The 22249-nt window shown below is 45.0% G+C and overlaps 1 protein-coding gene across 13 annotated transcripts in view; it reads left to right on the top strand.

The window, feature by feature from the left end:
• The window catches only part of LMO7 (LIM domain 7), an 824605-nt gene that overhangs the window by 720197 nt on the left and 82159 nt on the right, over positions 1-22249 (top strand). For 9 of the 13 annotated variants that reach the window (XM_069639161.1, XM_069639151.1, XM_069639149.1 and 6 more), the window contains 6 exons: positions 4266-4323; positions 8466-8522; positions 12136-12161; positions 13912-14016; positions 17823-17903; positions 18130-18776. In XM_069639161.1, the coding sequence (XP_069495262.1) occupies positions 4266-4323; positions 8466-8522; positions 12136-12161; positions 13912-14016; positions 17823-17903; positions 18130-18776 (974 nt within the window). Of the gene's footprint in view, positions 1-4265; positions 4324-8465; positions 8523-8662; positions 8705-12135; positions 12162-13911; positions 14017-17822; positions 17904-18129; positions 18777-22249 lie in introns of all 13 variants that reach the window. The other 4 variants (XM_069639155.1, XM_069639150.1, XM_069639156.1 and 1 more) reach the window with 2 other exon arrangements.

Raw genomic sequence — 22249 nt, 5'->3', positions numbered from 1 at the left:
CTACAACCAGTAATTGAGCGGTTCAACAGAGACACCCCCCATTGGCAATCACTTTCCCTATTGCTAATAGCTCGAGCCGCGCTAGTCAAAATGAATACCCTCCCCAGACTGTTGTATGTTCTCCAGAATGCCTCACTCCCGATCCCCCGTGAAACCTTCGCACACATTGACAAGAACCTGCGCACACTGCTATGGGGTGGGAAACAATCCAGGATCGCCCTTGACACGCTCCAGAGATCAGTATCGGAGGGAGGCATCGGTTTACCCTGCATACGCACCTATTACCTAGCGACGCAGATAGGAGTAGTAAATGACTGGATGCATGCAGACCCCACTCTACCACACACCCGTACCGAACTGGAGTGCATGGCCCCGTTAACACCGCTGCAAATACTCTACGCCTCCCACGACCAACTCCCTGCGCTGCCTAAAATGACCCACCACATCCGCCGCACCTGGCGGGACACGCACAAACTAATCGGCTGGAAAGGACAGCCAACATTGACGCAACCCATATGGCACAATGCGCTCCTCCCGGAAATAGTGAGAATGGGCTCCTTTGGTCACTGGCAAGCAAAAGGAATACACACACTAGCGCATGTGATACAAGGGGGTCGCCTCCTGGGTTTTGAGACTATGCGTGAACAATTCGACCTGGCACCCATGGTCCGGTTTCGGCATGCACAACTGACCCACGCCGTCCTCACCCAATTCCCCGACACGACAATCATACCCCCCTGCTCACCGATTGAGACCAATATCCTCCCGCAACGCATCTACTCTAAGGTCACCTCCACCCTCTAGCAGGCCCTCAACTCCTTCGGAGCTACACAGCTTGACGGGCTCAAAGCAAAGTGGGAAAGGGATGTAGGTCTTCTAGAACCTGAAGATTGGGTGGAAGCATTAATGTCCGCCAGAGAAATTGGTATAGAATCCAGGCTTAGACTAATACAGTTGAGAATCCTCCATCGCTCATACCACTTACGTGCCGTAATGGCCAGATGAGGTGGAACAGAAGACGGGACATGCGTTCGATGAAAAAATGAACCTGCCACCTTCTACCATATGATATGGGACTGTCGGGTGATACAGGCCTTCTGAGAGGACTGTATGAACACAATCTCAGCCGCTCTGGCGACACCAGTCCCTAGGGATCCCAAGATGGTACTCTTAAGCATCGGGGGTGAAGCAGACCTGTCAAAGTATGAGAAAATGTTTCTGGCAATTGCGTTGGGGGTGGCAAAAGACTTATTGCAGCTAACTGGGGGTCTGCCGACCAACTGTGCCTGAACCGTTGGAGTAACGAGCTGGACAGGTGCGCAGCTTCAGAGCGCCGGGTTTATAACGCACGGGGCTGCCCTCGTAAATGTGAAAAAATATGGGGTAAATGGCTAGATGCTCACTGAGACCTGCGGGTGGGGGTACGTCAGTATCACTGCCAGCATTGATTGCCTGCCTTGACCTATTGATGTTTTACGGTCCTTGGCCCCGTGGGCCCACGCTTGCTGTTATTACTGCCATGTTGTCTTCATCCTATGTATGCCGATGATTCATGTCTCATTCATGTTTGTTTCTTTGTTGTGTTGTTCAAACTCAATAAATAGAGTTAAAAAAAAAAGAATAACATATCATTTAGTATTGAAAAAAATTAATTAGATGAAAGTTTGATCTTCAGGGGAGAGGGCAAAAAGCAGCAAGAATAATGGGTAAGTGACCTTCAGGGGAGAGGGCAAAAAGCAGCAAGAATAATGGGTAAGTGGCACGGCTAAATGCTGTCTGCCATTTTCTCCCAATTTAGCTGCACCCACTCCCCTTTTATCCCTCTAACCTATCACATGCGCAAGAAATAAGCCATACAACAGTACACATGAAAGAAATGGCGATCCAGTCCCTGCATAACTAAAGACTGCCAAAACTTGCTTTCCATTTGTGTGGCTCCACACAGTATAGAAGGGATCATTTACGTTTCCCAAAAGTTACTTTTCAGAACCAGTATAGTGTAACCTTTTCCTTTCATTCAATTGAATGGTGATACCTGTTTATTAAGCACAGGGAATTACTTCTGGGCTGTGCCTCCCTGAATTACCCTCTGTATCCCTATAAAACTCTCTGCAACCCAGTGCGTAACTCTGGTACTCTAGTGCTTATTGTTACCCTTGCAGTACCGGGGACCCTCAGTGAGGTTAGCTGCACGCAAGCCTTTCCTTGCTGATGAATCTCATAAGCAGGTTTACTGATCTGTGCACATTCCCAAACGGTACTATCAGGGCCTCCGAATTTGCACTTGCCACTAGCTGTGGGCTACTGATAATTGACTCTTGGTGAGTAAGAAATAGTGTGCTGTATTGATGTGTAGAACGGAAGGGACTTTGGACTTTCTGTGGCTGGCTAGTGGCTTGTTACTGAACACTTCTACCCCTGGTACTCAAATAAACATGGACACCACTAAATGTCCACACTCGAAACTATATTGCATATTGTTTATTGGTGCTTGACCCTTTCTCTAGTTTAACCATATATTGGGTTGCAGAAGGGGCTGCCAGTCATTTTACTACTTATATACATTCCAGAACACATCTTTCGGGGCGGGGGCGGGGGGGTAGCTTTCATTATAAATATGGTTTCCTCTTAAGGAACGTTGATGGGTGTCTAACCTGAATAATAATGTGTATCTGGGGTTGAGCTAATGCTTATGGTTTGGGTAAAAACCAGGCCACTTTACTCGCCCTGTGGAAGTTTGACACAAACTGGTTACTTACTGATCAGGCTGTCATGTGAGGTCCCGTAAAGACTTTGGGATAACTGGCTTAAGAAAGATTTCACAATAGGAGGTGATGGCTGGAAGGTTTGCAGCATTCGGATCCCTTTAAGGGAGGATAAATGGGCCTAGCTGCCTTTGACTGTTTGAGATCCAGAGTTGATTGCCATGGGAAAAATACTTTGGGAATTAAGGGTTCTATTTATCTTACCGCGCAGTCTTTTTTTTCCCCACGTCTCATTTGGGTGCCAGTCCCTCCAGAGTCTCGGGCATAACTAACCCCTGACAGTTTCCCTCTCTAGGCAGGCTATGCAGTGTGTCAAGGTCATGCCACCAGTGCCAGGGGACCCTCAGACCCCTTTGCCCTAGCAGAGAGGGGGGCCCTACCTCTTCATAATTCTACTGCTGTTCGTCACAAGCTTACCAAAGACTCTTACCTAAATGCAGTTCTCTTCCTGAAAGAAGCTCTGGAAAACTCAACTTTGAACAGACCCTAGTTGGGCTCAAGCTTGTATCCCTTCTACAGATCAGGATACTCCCTAACCCCTTTCTGGAACAGACCCGTCTGTGGCTCTTTCGAATCTTAGCTTTTGTTGGGGAAATGACATCACCCCTTAATCTGCAACAGAAAACCTTGTGGAATATAGCCTACAATTCACTCACTTGAAACCTCAACCCTCTTTCCTAGGAAAATGACCTTTCAAGCACTCCAAACATATACCACCTACTTCCATGTGTCCCACGTAACAATCCTTGAAACACCCACACACCGGGTTACAATAGTGCCGGTAGTGGAGCGTTTGTGACTGGTGCTTCCCTATGTACCCAGCAGTTTCTAGCACTTCCAAAATGCTTTCTGATTATTACAACTGCGAATCTTGGAAATGTGAGTTTTTCATTGCGAAACACTGATGCTGGTTTGTCTTCATACCGCTCCCCAGATGTGAAATCCGATGACGGGCAAAACCTACTTCCTGGCAACTGTTTAATAGGATATACATGATTTGACTGTGGAAGAATTGTTTGCGACGGAATTGACTGTGGACAATTTCGCCGTGAATATTTTTTCTGCGCCCAAATCTGGAAAAAGTTGCCCCAATACATCCCCTGACCCCCCACAACCACTGACCTTTTGCTTCGCCGCTTGCTTCTAACCCTGCCGCGTCTGTTCTGTCCCTCTTACGTTGGTCAGATCGGACGCCGTACAGACCACTATTCCTTTATTTTGTTTATTTTTTTCCATCCCCCACCTGCAGTCCCCTGCTCCCCATATTCGGTATTAATTGCCAAATTTGTTCAAATTAAATCGATCAAATGGTACTGGCCTATCGGCTAGATTTACCATGTGATCAATTAAATTTGAACAAATTGGGCCATACCGTTTAATATGTTCATAAATGACCACTTTGTGTGTTGTTTTTTTTTTTTTTTTTTTTTTACTTTTCAGGGGCAGTTAGAATCATTAATGCGAGTTCTTTAAGGTTTCTTTTTTTAAATCTTGTTACAGGATTTTGAAACCAAAGCAGTAAATGGATTTCAAGATGCAGTTGACTCCAAACCAAAAGGTAATGATTGTATAAGAAGCCAAAAACACTTTGATTCAAGACCAGCACAGGCCAAGAGCTGTAATTTTAGATCGGCTTTTGCATTTGTTAAAAGTATGTCTGAATGTTCCAGTTGGTGTATTAATGTGCCTTACAAACATGCATAATAATTTCTGAAAGGCACTCTATGTGCCTCTATTACTGTGAATGTTGTGTGCAAGCTTAGTGGTCACTCACCGAGCTGCCCATGTGAACACATTTTTTGCATTGCACCTTCCGCAGAGGAATTCACCACACAGAGAAGGCGGCACTTAAATAATGAATGCGAGTACGGTTAAAAAAGAAAGCTGATCCACTCGATGTATAGGAGTCGTGGCATGAAGATCCTGTTTCCTTGGGGAGGCGGGACCTTTGTTCCAGATGCTGTCCAATAGCAAAAACCAGCACTAATCGAAGCATGAATGACGGTGGGTTTTCTGTGTACAGTATGCCACCTGGTCTCTACCCCAGCATCATTTAGCAGCTTACCGACCTGATTGTGACTTTCAAGAGGTGTTGGACACGTGGCCTTGATGCTACTGCCACTAGTCCGTTTTTATTTCCTATTGGTTATAGCCAAGAATGGCCCATCAATCATTTTTTACTATGGTTTCCTGTCCAATGAGACTATTGCTAGAGAAATGTTTGTGTATCGATTATGTGAAGAGATTTGTGTTATGGGTATGGCCGAGAGCAGCTCGGATAAATGTACTGCTCCTCCCAAGGTTATCTACTTGTGTTAGTGAAGGAGTATACTTCTTTCTCTGTATAAACCAAGGTGATTGGCAAAAATCTTCAGTGACTCTGCAGACAAAGAACTTCCTCTCTTATGTTGAAATTGCAGGTCACAAGACAGTCGATTAAAACTGTATGCATGTTTTTCGTAGTAGCTGTTGCGTAAAGTATACGTTTTATGTTTCTAGGCACCAGTTATGAAGAATTAATTGGGCGGCATAAACATTTTTATTTTTTTAAAAGGCTAAAAACTCAAGCACACTTCTAAGCAGTGGCACGGAAAAGTCACTGGAAGGCGCCACTTTACCATATACTCCATACTTAATCTCAATGCTGCTCAGCTCCAGTATACACCCTCCTGATGCCAGGTTTAAGACTTTAGAAATTGAGGAAATGTAGCAGGACCTTGTTATAGTTGGGCGGGAGCAAGCGAGAGCTGTAGGACACCTCGATCAGGAATATCGATCTTGATATTCTTCTCACTATTGAGCAGAGAGGTGACTGGGTGTCTTTTAGGTGGCTTTGTAACTCCAAAGATCTGCTGAGTATGATTGAGTTTTTCAATAACTTACTGCTCAAACACAGGTGACATGTCAATGTGTACTGCGTGCTGTAAAAAACAGCAATTGTCGTTAACCTTCAATAGTAACCCTGCAATGTGGGAAAAAACGGGGCCTACAGCGTGTGAAGCACAAGTTACCTGCCGTGTCTGACAAGTGCAGGCATATCAGGCTACGGAATTGCTGCAGTGAAAAACAACCCACGATGAAGCCACCCAAGTCCAGGAAAGGGGCCACGGTATGCTGCCAGAACTCCAAATCGGTTTAAGATTCCCTTATTAATCCTTCAGCATGTTTTGGGAAGGATGTGGTGAACACTTCCCCGACTCCTTTATGTGGATCTACTCTCGTCTGCCTGCTGAAGATAATGGTGTGATGTCAGTAGATACTGCAGCGGTACAGGAAATGCCTGGTGGCGCCCCAAAAGATGGTATATGCCACGGTGAAGGGATGGAGCATATCGCACAACCCAGGAGAAAGGCGATCAAGAGATGGAATAAGGTGAATTTAACATTGGTGCCTTGGCACGCCGTAGTATTTTGAAGAAGTGGGAATTTAAAATTATTTACAAAGACTCACGTCTCAGAGTAGGGTTGGTTGCCCATCCCATATTCTGGAATATTGACTGAGTTCTAGAAGCCCAAGAAATACAATCCATCAGCTAAGTTATGACAAAAGAAAAAACTATTGATCTAGGTGCCTAGAAAGTGACTTGGTTAGGAAGTATGCCCGACACCAGTAGAATTACTTCAATCTCAAGAAGTGAAGCTGTGTGGCTCTGTGGAAATATATATTTAATATATTATCTCCACAGAATGATCACTATCGAAGTGCTGCATTCAGATTCATGGCGCCGTTGCACTCCTTAATGAACATTAAACCACCAACGGAAATAAAATTCATTACAACACTCCTGTCAGAGGTTCACAAGAAAACATGCTGGGTTTCTCAGGGGCAAGCAGGGACGCCCTATGCATATTCACAAATGAAAAGCAGGCATGACGACTACCCTCTCACAAATGCATAGCAGGAATGGCATATGCCCACTCAAAAAGAAAACGCACTTATGTGCACTAGGTGTTCCACAATTATCTGGCCAAACCAGCTGGGGATACCACAAACCATTCCAAAACCTTTGAAATGATAAGGATACTGTACCATAAAACCTGGTAAGCTTGGCACGTGCCCCTGTTAGATGATTCCTACACACTGGGGCACCAAGCAGGTCTGACGAACATAGTTTGTCTGTTTTACCCATCAGGGAAGTAGACACAACGAAAGAAAGGGACTTGAGCCTGGTAAAAGGAACATAAAATGGGAATTAGCTCCTCTTGTGCCAGTATATTTGGTCGGGAGCACAAATTCACTTGATTTTGAAAATGTAAAGGGGCAAAGCAGTCCTGCCAGCTTACCATTGTTATTTAGTGATGGTGACGATAAAGCAGTAGTAATGCTTCTGCTTGGCCAGCATCTAGAATTGTAAGGGCACATTTAGAGCGTAGCACCTAATTTTTGCAGATCTGTTCAGCTAGTTTTCTACAATGCACAGGGCATTATCCACATGTGTGAGCAGTGCCAGAATGTTCTTAACAATCTGTTACTTTTTGTATTGCAATTAAGACAAATTGGCCTGCCAAAGGGTGAACATTGTGACAAAAATGACACTAATGGTGACTGGCGCCTCCTTTTCTGTACTGAAATCGCTCAAATAGCTTACACCCTTTTCTCCCGCTTGGAACGTTCACTAAAAAGCTTATCACACATTTGAAATATGCAAAGAATTATAGACTAGGTATTCTGAATTATAGACTAGGTATTCTGAATTATAGACTAGGTATTCTGAATACTGTAGAACTATTTATCGACTCTTTGAGATTTAAAGCCTATCATGACGTCAGCCCTGCATTAATGTCCTATTTAAACTGTGGTTACTTTACTAGTCCAACTCCAGTGCTATGCATATTTGGGGGAAGCACTTAAGTCAGTGCTATCTACTGGGTTGTAGCATTACATTCTTGTAGTTTCCAGGCCCCCACTGGAGCACAGTCTTTGAATGCTCCCTCTCCATGGGTATGGACAAACTTGAGTGGCTGGTTGTGATACCAATGTTAATATCCTGATCAAGTGCATGGTATACAATGGGTCTTATATTTATTTGGATATGTGTGGCAGCCTCCAATATGCTGTCAATAATTGGGACATGCCTGTGGATCAAATGCATTAGCAACTTGACATATGAAGATCTGCAAATGACCAGGTCATGCCGCAAGTACCACCTTGTCGGGGTCAATCGGGCTCCAGTGGGGGCCTGGAAACTACAAGAATGTAATGCTACAACCGTCTTAAACTGAGTACCTCTAAGTGCATGACGTTGTTGTCTTGCATGAAATGTTCACAGGAAGTGAACAAATATCCTTCCTATTAATTGTAACTCCGAAATTGCACGCTGTCCTTCAAGCATAAACGCTACCACATGTTCAGTCTGTGCAGCAGAGTTTGTTGATGGGCTATGGTGTACTTTCTAATGTAACGCTGAATGGTTTGCATGATAACAGTGCAGTGTTGCCTTATTTGTACGTTGTGTCCGATGTGCTAAATAGAGATGTTGCCTCTGACTTCATTACATAACCACTGTCCAGGGACTTGAGACCCTGCAAACGGGTGGATGGCAATAATCACTACTGGTGTCCTGTTCCATTGTCCGTTTATTTTGTGTTATCGAAGCGTTTTCTTTTGTTGAGCATCTACATTGTTGCAGGTAAGCCGTGTAGCACAGCTTATTTTCACGCATCTACAATGAAATCTGTGTTCTTTGTATTTCTTGAATAGAGTCTGAACCTATTTCTTTGAAAAACTATAAAAGGCGATCCCAATTTTTTGAGCAAGGTAACCTCGGAAGACCATGTTTGTGCTTTCCTGGAGTGGGAGCTCCCAAACCTACTTCCTAACCGATTTCTGGTGCTGGGTACTAAGCCTCTTGAACCTTGTTTGTTAACAATGTAACCCTCCATTTGTTCTTTTCCCAGGGTCATCGGGCTTTTCTTACGATTCATGGGTGTACCTCTGTGGTAATGGGTCTTTGTGTGTCGTCTTGTGTCTTTAGTGGCTTAGTAGTACACCATACACTGTTTGAAATACTCCCATCTTCTCTTGTGGTCGTTTTCTTCATGCTCACGGCAGAATGAAAGCAGCGAAGCACTAAACATGCCAACAATAATAACCTACATTTTACAGTTGAAAAAAATGATTTCTTTTTAGTGTCTCTTGACTTCTTAAAAACAGCTATAGTTATCCAATCTCTCAGTGGACAGTTGTGCGGAAATAGATCCAACAACCCACTGCAAAGAGTTTCTCGTTAAAACCCACCGTCCAGGATAGTGGCAGCCATCATGCATTTTAGGGTGGTTTTGTTCATGTGAAAACCATGTTCTCCATCGATTTGAAAGTGCATTTGAGAGCAAGCAGGACATCTGTACAATTATTTTCCAAAGTTCATTAGAACAGGGTTGGTATTCTCAATCAAGCCAATAGCCAATTCATTAACATTTGAGCTCACTAGCAAGTGAATCCTTAAGTGGGCAGATTCACCCCACCCATTCTTTGGGCAGGGGTGTACCTCAAAGCGATGGGCTCTCAGATTAAGCAATATTAGAAGCCATGTGCAAGGGAAAGTGCTCTCAAGACAGGGCACTTTTTAGACGCCTCCCTGCATTGTTCTCAGTTGTACAAAATGTAAAAATATAGTTTTTAGTGACTATCCCTTTATGGCAGTCGCTGCCAACGTGCATCCACTGGGACTAAGAGCAGATTTCAGCCTTATGGGGGATGGGTCAATGTGGCCTTGCCATTTTAGGGCGTAGCCTCAGAGAAGTATAGATGTATGGTCCACTTGAAGCATAGTCCAGATGCCCTTTCATCAAATGCAAACGAAACATGTCCTTAAGGAAAATGTGAATTGGTCTACACAATTGGAATTTGCATCCATGCCATCACTTTCCTCCACTAATAAATACGTTTTTAGCTATTGTGCACTAAAAGCGACATTACTTTTTTGGTCTAGCTTTTATCGCAGTAGCTTGCTTTTTCGGGTCCTGGAAAACCTGTTGGCATCGTTTGAAGCGCTGCTTTTTGGGGTATTGTGCATGCTGCATTTATGTTGGCTCCTCGCATCTGTCCTTTTTGCTGTGCGCCTGTGTTTTCAGAAGCTGTGTTCCTTCCTCCCTTTCAAAGGTGCTGCATGCGTTGAAGTGGAAACACGTGTGGTGATATCGGGCACATGCAATTGCACAATCCTTCATTTGGTTTATTTTCATGAAAAATATTAAACGCTTGATGACATGATGGCAGTTTTGAGAATGTTTGTCTATTTGTTTTTCTTGTTCAGATTTCAAACACCATTGTTGCTGGCCCTACCTCCTGTTGCTGTGCAATAAATAAATGCTACATCAAACCCCTAATTCGAAGACACATACTTAATTTCTCATTAATTGCAATTACTAAATAAATGCCTTTAGAGAGTATGCTATGGCCATTTAGGACATGAATTGAGCAACTTGTCCCATATAAGAGCAAAGGCTGATTTTTAAGACGCTTTTTGCAAGTGGAACTAGTCACAAGCTACAAACGGAGCATAAATATGTAATTGTGCAGCACCGTTCTAGGAAATGTTCCCAAGGGCATAGTCTGCTGTATTATTGTCGCCTAATTGCAGAAGAGCAGGGATCGCAATGACTTGGTGAGCAGGCGCTACAAGCATCTCCCGAGTACCCGACCTCACCCGGGATGCAGAAGCTACCTTTTGAGATCCAGGCAACTATTAAGAGCAGCGCCACAAATCTTGATTTCCCTTCCAAAGCAAACCATATTTTTTCGTTTTTATTTATGACCCCTAAGGCATTAAATGTCTTCTGGTGATGACCGAATGCTTCCTTATGGATGGTTACAAACACACGTTTGTTTTATGGCACCATTTCTAATGGGGAGTCAAAAGTAGTTCCTGGCAGTGGTTGATGCCAAGCTGACCAGGATCTTATTAGCTCCCAGCAATTTCAAAACATTGGAGTAACGTCTTGCAATATCGGAACCCTGGAGAGGCTGTATCATTTGATTGAATAGCATGGGGAAATGAGTTCGATCTCCTGGTTTAGGAATATACCTTTAACATGGGAGAGATCAAACAAAGGAACCGCATTTGGTGGAACAAAAGCAAGGCCCATATCATATGGCAATGGGACAATGCACCAAGGGCAGCCTTTCAAGCCAGTGTGTGGATCTGTTTTCTGGGTCACTGATGTCTTTGAGCGCTGGTAGTTTTACAAAAGGTTACTAGATCATTGTGCCTTAAAATGGACTATTGTTCCTATAGACCCAGTACTAATCAGTTTGCTAGAAGTCACAAATCGCTATTGGGGCCATATGCCCTGAGGCGGTGGATGAATCCTGTCGGTAAGGGCCTGCTGCCCAAATCAAGGGTCCAAGCGACGCAAGGGTCTCTTAACAAGGACAGTGGTGCCATTACCGACAGGGACAGCCCACTCCCCAGGGGCATGTCGCCATTAGCACCCATGTATTTCCCTCCATGTGTGCTAATGGTGTCTTTTAAAAGAAGACAAAAAAAGAAACGTACCTTTGCTGCGCGGTCCGGTGCCATGCAGTGGTTTCCCAAAGGTCTGCTTGCAGTGTTAATGACCAAAGTCATCAACATCGAAAACGGACTTCAGCAAAACACTGCATAGCCTGGTGCCATGTAGCAGCGGTCAATTTAAAAAAAAAAAAAAAAAAAAACACACTTTGCACCTACGTAGGAATCTACACGGGTGCTAAGAGGTGAGAGGGAAGGGGGCGCTGGCTACTAAGGCTGTTCAGAACGTGAGCTTGTACCATACAATACAGCCTGCTTTCCGAGCATCCTGGTTGGCCAGCGCCCTCCTTGCAGGGTGCTAATGTTTAATGTGAGCCAGGTTTTCTTCTGGTGCTTGGGCCAAATTGTCCCATACGGACCCAAACCAAGAATCTTAAAGGCATTTTGCAGCAGCTCAGGTAAATAATAAATGAGCCGCAGACTTGTTTTGCTCTTGCACAGAGGGTTAACTCTACCTACATTAGGGTGTCCGTAACCCCCACTACCCTAGTGATTATCTAAGGGGTGCGGACAGACCTGAAGGTAAGAAGTGCACTCACTTCTATTAAATCACTGACCTGTGTATTTTTGGAATTTCAACAATGCTACAAGCACAGACCGTCCTACTAAATGAAGCCGTGCATTCCTTAATTCCTTGAAGCAGTTGATCGCAGTAGCTTGGCATGCAGCTCGGGACAGTGTTCTCTGCCAATAGTTGAAATGCATATGAACTGTCCTAAAATCAGGTAGATAAAATACATGCAACAGATCACTGATAATTTGCAAAATGGATCATTACTCCTCTACCACTTTGCTGTTTGTGTACACAGTCTGCATTGTGTAGTTACCATTTCATCTTTTTGTTTCTTTACTTGATAGGCGGAGCTGAGCCTGCCATGCCTGATGTAAGTAAAGTCTTCTGTTCTGTAATTTAGTTTGAATTACATTAATTTTGTAGCCTCGCTCAGAGGTTTTAGATGGGTAAGTTCTGAGTCAAGATGACGAAGGCTGCTTGTTTAACATTGATGAAGACGGTCATAATTTCAACATCTGTACTGCAAAGCCTAATGTTTATTGGGAAAGGCTTTGAACGCTTGCTGTACCCAATAAGATTTGCATCTGTGCACTGCATCAGTAGTGGATCTGAACAACCGTTTTTCCCTGCCTCATTTGCCATCTTGGATACACTTAAAAGTAGTTTTGATGTTAAAGAGATTAGTTTTACTATCCCCCTTACAAACCCTAGGTATGAAAGCATGATAGTATCCCCTTATATTTGATACTCTGATTTGAAACATTTTATAAAATTGTACAAGTTAGCCAATGCAGTCGTTGCGTATCCATACCAACTCTTTTAGTTTGATGGCAATAGCATGCATGTTTGTAATGGGCATAGATATTGAGCCCCTACTGAATACAGTGGCCCTCATTACAAGTCAGGCGGTGGACCATGGTGCTATTAGCACCATGGTCCATGCCGGATTCCGCCATGGTGGATGGCGGAATTACCGCCCCATTCCAAGGTGAGTGGGGCGGTAACTCCCCATTCACCATTTGGCCATCCCCATTTTTGCCCCATAGGGCATGATGGGGATGCCGCTAATTACGGCACCGTAAATTACGGTGCCGTAATTAGCACCAAGGTCGCTTAGCGCCTTGGACTTTAACGCCTGCAAAAAGCAGGCGTTAAAGTGTGAATCAGGCGTTAACAGCGCCGACGGCGCCGTTAAACCCTTAACGCCTGACTTGTAATGAGGGTCAGTGTGTGCCATCCAAGTCTGGAGGACGTTTTTGCTGAGCATGTGTCCTAATTGGCAGTTTGAACTCTGCATCGTGGCCTTCTGAAAAGGGACAACACTGTTGCCCAACAGTCTCAATATAGACCGCACTTCTTTGAAGACAAATGCTTAAGTTTTGTTAAACTTCCCTTCGTTTTGGTGTACTTATGGTATTTGCCCATTAAATAAAGGTAGACTAGATTTCTGGACCAGTCACGATTGGAACAAATATTTGTTTGGCTTGCGTCCCTTCTTTCTTTTTTTCCCCCTTTTTCTTTCAACTTCTGGCAAGTTGAGCAATTTCTAGCACAATGGAGCATGCAGATGCCTTAATTGTTGCTAAACCGGTAGTCTCTCAAAAATGAGTTTGCTTGATTGACTAGAAGATGGTTTCAGACTACAATTGGGTGATGTTCTTGGCTGTCTTGTACACTTGTGCCATATGCGTGCCTTACTGCATTTCAGTGCTCTGAGCACTTTAACTGGTGACCAAGCAAAATGTAATTGAATTGAATCTTCACACCTTTCTTGACTATTCCATATTGTTCTAAATTTAAATAATAGTGTTTTTCTTCATTTGCTCACTACATATTTTAATGGCATTCCAGGTGCCACTTAAGTTTAATGGGAAGACCTGGTAGAGCACTTGACATGACACTTTATTTTTCAAATGAAGACCACATTCCAAGGCACCCATCTTAATTTATTTAGCAATTAATCATCATCAACCTCTCTAGTGTGCAAGACACTAGGAGTGTGAAGAGGCTTACATAATTGAGAGAGGTTGGAGGCCTGTGTGACTGCTATACATTTAATAGAAGGGCAATTTCATTTTGTCATTCTTGGTCCCTTTTTCACGTTATTGTATCTTTTTCAGTTGCATGTTCCATCCATCAGTGTTTCAAGCCGCTGGTCTTGGAATCCTGAAGAAGAGCGAAAACGCCAGGAAAAGTGGTTAAAGGAACAGGAGCAGTTGTTGCAGGTATGATTTGGTGTTAAGCCAGAATGATGAAAACATTCTGGCAAATAGACTAAATAAAAAGAAAAGTCTAATTGCTTGTCACCATAACATAGAATGGGGTCAGGGAAACGTGAGGAAAAAACAAGATAACAGAGAAAAAAGAACTGGAGCAGCATGTGGACTGTAATGTTCATTCATAAAAGAAACAGGGATGCGGAAAAACAATTAATCAACACAACTTATCGTCAAAACCAGTGGTCGAAGTGTGCGAAAAGAAGTAGTGTAGCTATGTTCCCTGCTTGCCTGCCCCTACTCCCCACAAAACCCATTGCCACAACCCCTCCCACACACAATACACACCTGCAAACACTTGCACCTACTGTTTAAGGGAACGTGCAGTGCACTCAAAGTGAAGGTTTCAACTTCTTACACTTTTATTTTAAAACAAAACCATTCCGGAACGGTTTCATTTTAAAATAAAAGTATAGTAGCTGTACAAGCTAATTAAAAAAGTATAGGAGCACCGCTCCCGCTCACTTCGACCACTGGTCAAAACAGGTTTTGGCTAGTTTATCAAGCTTTCACCTCATTTGAACACAGAATAGAATGACTTGCATAATATTCTCACCCTCGAGTATATTTTGAGGACAGTGTACAGTCAGTGATCAAATAGTGTATGTTTCTTGAGAGGTAATTCTGCACAGAACATGAACCATTGTATGATAAGAGGATGCACTGAGGTCTGTTACAAGTTATTACTAAGCAGGCCATGCCTAGTTCCTTAAAGCAGTCCTATGATTTGCTTTATTCAGTTCTGTTGACAGTAGAAATTGTACTCCCATTAATGCCTATATCCACAACCCATGGAGAGACTAAGTGGAGTCAGGAGGCGTTTTAGCTCCCCACTCAAAAAGTTTGTTGTGCATCTCCATCTCTATAACCAGTTCCTCTTCCTCCCGATGTCGTCTCACAGCCACATGGCGGTATCCATCTATAGCTCTGTGGTCTGTCTCCGATGGGTTTGCATATTTGGGAAGTATACTGATGATCAGTCGCCTTTCCTCGTTGGGTCGCAGCACTATGCCTTTATATTTAAACTCCCCACATTGTTCTCCAAGAATGTCTGTGCACCACCCTGTTGTGATTAGCGAGGTTACAGGCACCTAAAGCAGCACACAGGCAAGGACAAATGAACACTTAATTCATTCAACGGCTGCGATGCACCATACAATACTTGCTCCTGGGACCCTCTGCCTCTCATTGTCCCTTTTTCACCTGCATTGTCTGTGCTTATTACACCTTCAAGTCTTGTGTGGGTATGCACCAACGTGCAGGGTGGGCTGTGCCAGAAAGGGATGGAGAGTGCTTCAGCAGGAAGAGGATGGCGTGAAAAGGGATAACTGCACTCTGCAACAGTTTTCTTTTCTGCAGAGTTACTCGCATATAAATCTCCTGATTAAAATCGGTTTTGTATACTTCGTTTACATAGTATGACATTGGTAATTCAAAGGAACTCTCAAAGTATCTGGTGTGTTTAACATTTCCAGTGATGAAAAGATTTTAATCGCTGTTCTTGGGTGAACAAATGGAGTTCATTAAAAAGTATCTGAATGCTTGTTGGGTGTTTCATTTTGGGATCACGAAGAAGAGAATAAAACCAGTCCAAACTTTTATTTCATATGAAAGTTGGAGAAAAAGTAGAATTGCTTATGCAATATCTTGTGTTTGCGTATTTTGCTTGAGACTCTAGACTGTTTTAAAAAACAGTTCTCCTGTTGGGGGATACAAACAATGCCTGTATTTCTCCTGCAAGCTGGCGCCAAATGGTTCTCAAGTGCTTCCATGCTAAAATGTTGTTGGGAGCAAATTCATATGTAACAGGAGACCAGTTACTTGCGGGTATATCTGCGAGGCGTTACATGTGGCCATTAGTGAACAATAGTTTAAATGTAACCATATTCAGAAGTAGCGTATCTGGCCTGTTTTTAATGCCCCGTGAAACACTTCACCTACCAATCCTTTAGTTGTACTTGGTCACCACCCTCCATACCTATTTTAAAACGGGCATTGGCAATGGCAACAGTTTGGGCTTTAGTGTAGGCATGGGAAAGGTACTTGCCAGGCACAGCCGTAGTGTATCAACTGGCCTTTGATGGTACTAGATTCAAGATGGTGCGAGGACCTGGCCATCTAATAGCCGCGCCTGGAAAATGCCCAATACTTCTACACAAACCAAAACTGTTGGCTTTTTTTAACAGGTCTTCGGTGAATGATGAGACGTGCTGATAGTGGATGAAGCCATACCTGTGGAAGGCATTTTATTACACCAGTAGTGTTTACTGCTCCAATTAAGTCATTAACTCTCAGAAGACTGCTATAACACTGGCAGACACTTGAGTGCAAGATTTGATGGTAATTCTTGATTAAAGCCAGCTCAGAGTTCCCAGAAGGAAGTGTTTTGGGCTGGAAGGGGCAGAAACTGGTTGGAAATGGCCATAGGGATTAGCATGGCCATGGGCAGTCAATGGGTAGGCAAAGAACCAAACACCTACAAGCTATCTCCCTCCTCATATGCCATTTCTCCCTAGCTGTAGTTGAATGCAATAGTTTTGGCTTATAGATGTTGCAAACGAGCGATAATAGCCAAAACTAATCATGAAAACGAATAACATTTTCTCTGATTCTACTCTGAATAAAATCCAATATTTTTTCTTGATCACTTGTGTGCTTGTTGACTGACTTTTTATTAATCTTTTGTAGGATGTAATAATTTGTTTGGTCGTAATGTGAAGTCGTTTTGGGGTCAGAACTGTATTGATATTCGCTATATGTACTACGTTCTCAAAGTAGTATTCCCCCCATTCCTCTTTATTGGGTTGCTTCTTCCTCTATCCTCCTCTGCATCTTGGTGGTTGCAGGGAAGTCGTCCTGTGTGTTCCCTTTTGACTTCCGAGGCTGTTGATAATCTTCGTCAATGCAGCTCTTCCAACTATGGGGCAGGCAGGCGCAAATTGCCCTCACCCTCCACTCATCTGGTACCAGGACCTTTCAGGTGGAATTTTTCAGCAGAAACAAACAAGTGCTGCTTTTTTTCAGCATTTCGTTGCCAAATGTGTTAAGGAGCAGTTCTCCTCTTAAGCGTATGCGTTTAATTTTGAGCATGTGAATCTACATTCTGTTTCCAGAGTAGGAGCTGGCTGGGTTCTAGAATTCTTTAAAGTTCATTGGGAGGAGGACAAAACATTTATATAAAAGGTGGATTATTTGAAATTGGACCTATTTGAGCATCCAGAGTGCACACCCGTTATTGTGAGAATTAAACAATGTCTAGGAGCTAGGATAACATTTGACCAACATAAGAACTCCGTATCTAGAAACAGATCACACACAGAAACGGATCACTTCCGAAATGCATGCATAAACACAGCAGCAAAAGAACCGTGCAGTTCCACTGCTTCCCACTAACCTACCCCATACCTCCTGCTTAGAGCAAATAATGGCAATAGTGCGTGACACAAATCCAAGGAGCGGAACGTAACCATCAAGCATGAGAGGATTTATGATCGACGGTTTGTTAGGATCAAACATGTCACCACCCCACTAACTCATACTTGACCATCATTGCCAACAAATCATGACAATCGTATCAGCGTTTATGTGCAATTAAATGTTCACCGTGTAATGCGTAAATTTCAGGTAGCTAAGCTGTCAGCATGTTTCAGGGTTGTGTAGTGCTGGTGTTGAATGCACTAAAGTAATGTGGACTAGGGTTCGCTGACAAACTAGAGTTAATTCTTTAATTGGTTGCCTTTGGCCTTTTCTAATAGGAAAAACATAGACGCGAGCAAGAAAAGCTGAAAGAAGAGTGGGAACAAGTTCAACAGCAGGTTGAAAAGGAGAGCGTCAAGGTACAGTAGGTCTTGAATGCAAATGTTTCTCCTGATTTTTGGGTATTAGTAATCTGTAGGCAAAGTGGGATGTACCACGTTGGCATTACTGTCATGTTAAATTGACATAATGTGCCATCCTCATTTCAAATGTTTAATGCTTGAGATAAGGAAATAGTCCACAACGCAGATATATTCTGAAGAATGACCCATAACACTTTGCTTCCCTTTCTCTCCACATCTGTAGGAAAATGTACAACTGAATGCAAGCAACCACGTGCCTCTAACCACACATTCCCCACCACTTGCATCTAACTGGCGGACGAGGGAGGCTGCCGTTTCTGATTGGATGAGAGGCAGTGTTGGAGAAGAGCAGAGGCAGCAGCAAGAGGAAGAAGCAGAAAGGGAGGATGAAGCATTTCATCTTGCCCAACAACAAAAGTTGCAAGAAGAAAAACTACAACTGGAGCGAGAGACTAGACAAATAGAAGAGAGCAGGCTCAAGTTCATTGAAGAACAGCAGAGAAGGCGAGAAGAGGAGGAAGAAAGGAGACAACGTCTAGAGGAACAGCGGAGACGGGAGGAAGAGCAGCGCCATGCTGTAGAGAGGCAACGACAGCAGGCAGAGGAGGAGAAACTGAGGCAGCGGGCAGAAGAGGAGAAACAACGTAGGCATGCAGAGGAGGAGCAGGAAAAACTGCGACAGCAGGCGGAGGAGAGGCGATGGCAGGCAGAGGAAGAGGAGAGGCAATGGCGGGCAGAGGAGGAGAAACGGCGTCGAACAGCTGAGGAAGAACAATGGAGGTTGCGCAAGGCACATGAAGAGGAGCAGCAGCGATACAGAGCAGAATTAGAAAGAGAAAAAAGATCCTCACAAATTTATAATTATGAAAGGTCAGTACTAATGAGGACACAAGTGTGGCATGATAACCTTTCAGTTGAAGTATGTAATGCGAAACCTGGGTAACCTTTTCTGATAACCCATTTTAATGCTAGTTTCAGTGTATGGAAAAATGAACAGATTGTAGATTTTCCTCTTAATTTGATTACCACATGTTGCCTTGACACTCAGAAAATAGGTTACACCTCCTGAACGCCACAAAGGCTCCAAATTATAAATCGACGATGCAGTTTTCATACAGGTATTGATTGGAGTCTAAAATGTGAATGAGGGGAACAATCTGTGTTTTTTCCTTCTTTTTCGGAGTCTAAAATACTTGAAAAGAAAAAAATATTTCTGTAAAAGTATGACTAAATCTGGTCTTCCATTATAAGCCTTTACGAAGTTCTGCTATGTCAATTACTTGTGCACTCTAGAAGGGGATTTGAAGCATGAGAATGTACAGGCTTTCATTTGGGCAAGCATTTTGCCCCTTTATTCCAGTGGGCGTCAGCGGCTTGGCAGTGATTGGATAATCAAGATAGCTTATGTTTGAAAGCACAAAATGCATATCATCTGAAGCACTGAACTACTTTTTGCTTCTGGTTTGGTTTACCAAGGGGGAATACCCCAAATCTACAACTGGCCGATCTACAAATTCCTAAATGCAGAATGTTATGAAGGGGTATGTTGACAAGAGGCAGTACACTCCTTCTATGCTAGTAAAATCGGGTATGGATACTGAATGAGGATGTTTTTTATATATTTTCAAAATGTGTAGTTCTTAGCCAAGGAGCACCGCACATATGGCATATTACTGGGTGCACCAGTCTTGTCGCTAATTGTAATATACTAGTTACTTTATTAAAACTGGATGGTGGTGAAGGATCTGAAAACAGTACACGGGATATCACCAGACAGACATTAAATCCTATAATTATTGAAGGGGTGTTTACAGATGTACTCTTATGTCCCGTCCCCTTTCCATACTGCATGGGCCTCCCTTCCAAGGGACTTGAGACGGAACCTTTTTCACCAGAAACAAAAAACGTCTTCCCCTTTAAATTTAGAGGCGCATGGGGGTGCGGCCCTGGGAGCAATGATCTGCCTTGACTCCGCCCTCCAGCACCACACCTCAGTCCCCTTTTCCGTGTTGATGGGAACGGGCCGAATTCACCAGCGCTCCTGGGTTTGGCTTTGGCCATGTAACTCCACGTGTGGATACTTCTTCTTTGTCTTGCTCATCATTCAGGTTATTGGCCCTCAGGCGTCCCGCTCCTCCCCGGCGCATGTAGACTTCCACAGGGTGTCCATCCTGCAACAGGTTCTTATCAACTTCAGACTCCCACGCCCTCTGCCTATGTTGCCTTGGCCCAGACCACGGTTGGCAAGCTTGTACAGCGTGCAACGCCCTGTCATCAAAATCGAACATACTAGCCAGTCGGAGGGAGCTCTTCCAGAAGTCTCCTCCGGAGAACCTCAAGAACTCTGTGAAACATCGTCCGGCCCAAGGTAGGGCCTCTATTTTCCATCGCACCCCGCAAGGGAGACTCCCTTCGCAAGGACTCACCTGCGCGGGAGGAAGCGCTCAGGTCCTTGTACCAGCACGCGCACCGAGGCTGCTCCACCTACCGGCCGAGGGATTCTCAGATCCTCTCGGTGACAGTGCTGAGGGACCAGAAGGTTCTTTGACCGGCTCTCCACCCGAGGGGCTCCAACCTTTTACCGGCATTATGTCAGAGGGGCCATGCCCTAGTACTGGCAATACTGCCGAGGGGATTCCTAAATGCAGCTCTACCGGCCCACGTGCCGAGGGTGTGTCACCTACCGGCGCTAGGCCTGAGGAGCAGGGTAGGCCTCGCAAGCCACACTCCAGAGTCTTGGAGGAGACTGGGCCCAGTGAGCCAAGCAACACGACGCAGGCACGTGGCAGGCAGCTCGACAAAATGGCCGCTGCGCCAGACATCGGCACCCGTCCAGCGCCACTCCAGTAGTTTGGCAAAGAACGAGTGTCATGGTAGGACTGGCCTCAACCAGGTACATGGCCTACAGCCTATCCTTCGTTTGCGCAGGGCAGGTTCCCACTGCGTCCTTATTGGCAGGGTATGCAGCGGCTCCAGCAGCCTCCCGCTACCCCATCGGTATCCCCTACCACTGCTCTGGCCTGTGAAGGTTTCTTAGAGAGCTTCCTCGGGCACATGAAGTCCCCTCGTATGGGCTCCTTACAATGCCACCGGCACCACAGGCTCTTCCTCTGGCACCCCCGGTGCAGCCTCTGCCTCCGGCTCCCCAGCCGATTCCTCAGGCGGTTCCGTACCAGCCTCAACCTCCGATCCCGGTACCCCAGCCTCTGGCTCCCGCTACTCCTCCACCTACGCAGGATCCTCCTGACCCACAGAATAAAGATGAGGATCCTGACACGCCATCCTCAGCCAGGGCCTTCCACGAACGTCTTTCAGGGTTGGCGGAGTACCTGGGCCTACCCCAACCCGAGGTTGAGCAGCCGGCAGAGGGGGTTCTGGCTGAAGTCCTCACACGACGCCCCTCTGCCAAAACGGGAATGCCACTGCAGACAGATGTAGTCTCCCTGGCCAAAAAGGGTTGACTCAAGCCCCACTCTGTCCAGCCGGTCATTCGACGCCTGGATGCCAAGTACAGGCAGATGGAGGGGGATACACTCATGCTATCGGCCCATCCTCAGCCACACTCATGTTTGCGGCCGCTAACCAAAGGTTATGGTGGGAAATTACGGACTTCCTCCCGGAACACCCTACGCAGAGCCAATCATGTTCCAAGGCGGGACTGGCGGAGGCCAAGCTGTTGGCGCAGGACCTCATGGAAACCACAGGGGTCTATATTGACACATTTGGCCGTGCCATCTTTATTGCCACGGACATGAGAAGGACAGCCTGGCTTTGGGCAACGAAATTCAACCGGGATGTCCAGGAACGCATATTAGATCTGCCGTACGCTGGGGCCTGGGGCGGGTGCCTCTTCCACTCCACCACAGATGAGGAGCTGGACAAAAAGAAAAACTGCTCACAAACGGCCAAGTCTTTATCAATCTTGACAAAGACCACACCCAAATCGTACACCCAGTCACAGGGGCCGTACGTATGGAGGGTTCCGTGGCTTCCAGGAACGGAGATCCAGGCAGCCTGACTGCTCGCTGTCTCAAAACCGGCGCACGCAACAAAAAGGGGGTGGGAGACTAAGGGCTACTTCCAGTCCCCCTCCTACCCATCCCAGCATCCCCCCCCCCTCTCCCTCAAGTTGGGACAGCAACTCTTCTGGGGGAGATCTGGTCGCTCATAGAGAGTCAAGCAGTGGAGAAGTCCCAGCCTCCCAGCAAGGCTTGGGCATTTACTCCGGGATTTTCACCATTCAGAAGAACAAGGCGGGCCTGAGAGTTGTGCTGGACCTTTCCACCCTCAACCTCTCCTTAACTCTACAAAAATTCAAGATGGTTACGCCAGCTTTTTATAGC

The sequence above is a fragment of the Ambystoma mexicanum genome, chromosome 7q (genome assembly GCF_040938575.1).
Source record: "Ambystoma mexicanum isolate Mex_15411 chromosome 7q, UKY_AmexF1_1, whole genome shotgun sequence".
NCBI lineage: Eukaryota > Metazoa > Chordata > Amphibia > Caudata > Ambystomatidae > Ambystoma > Ambystoma mexicanum.
This window is presented reverse-complemented; position numbering and strand designations above follow the sequence as displayed.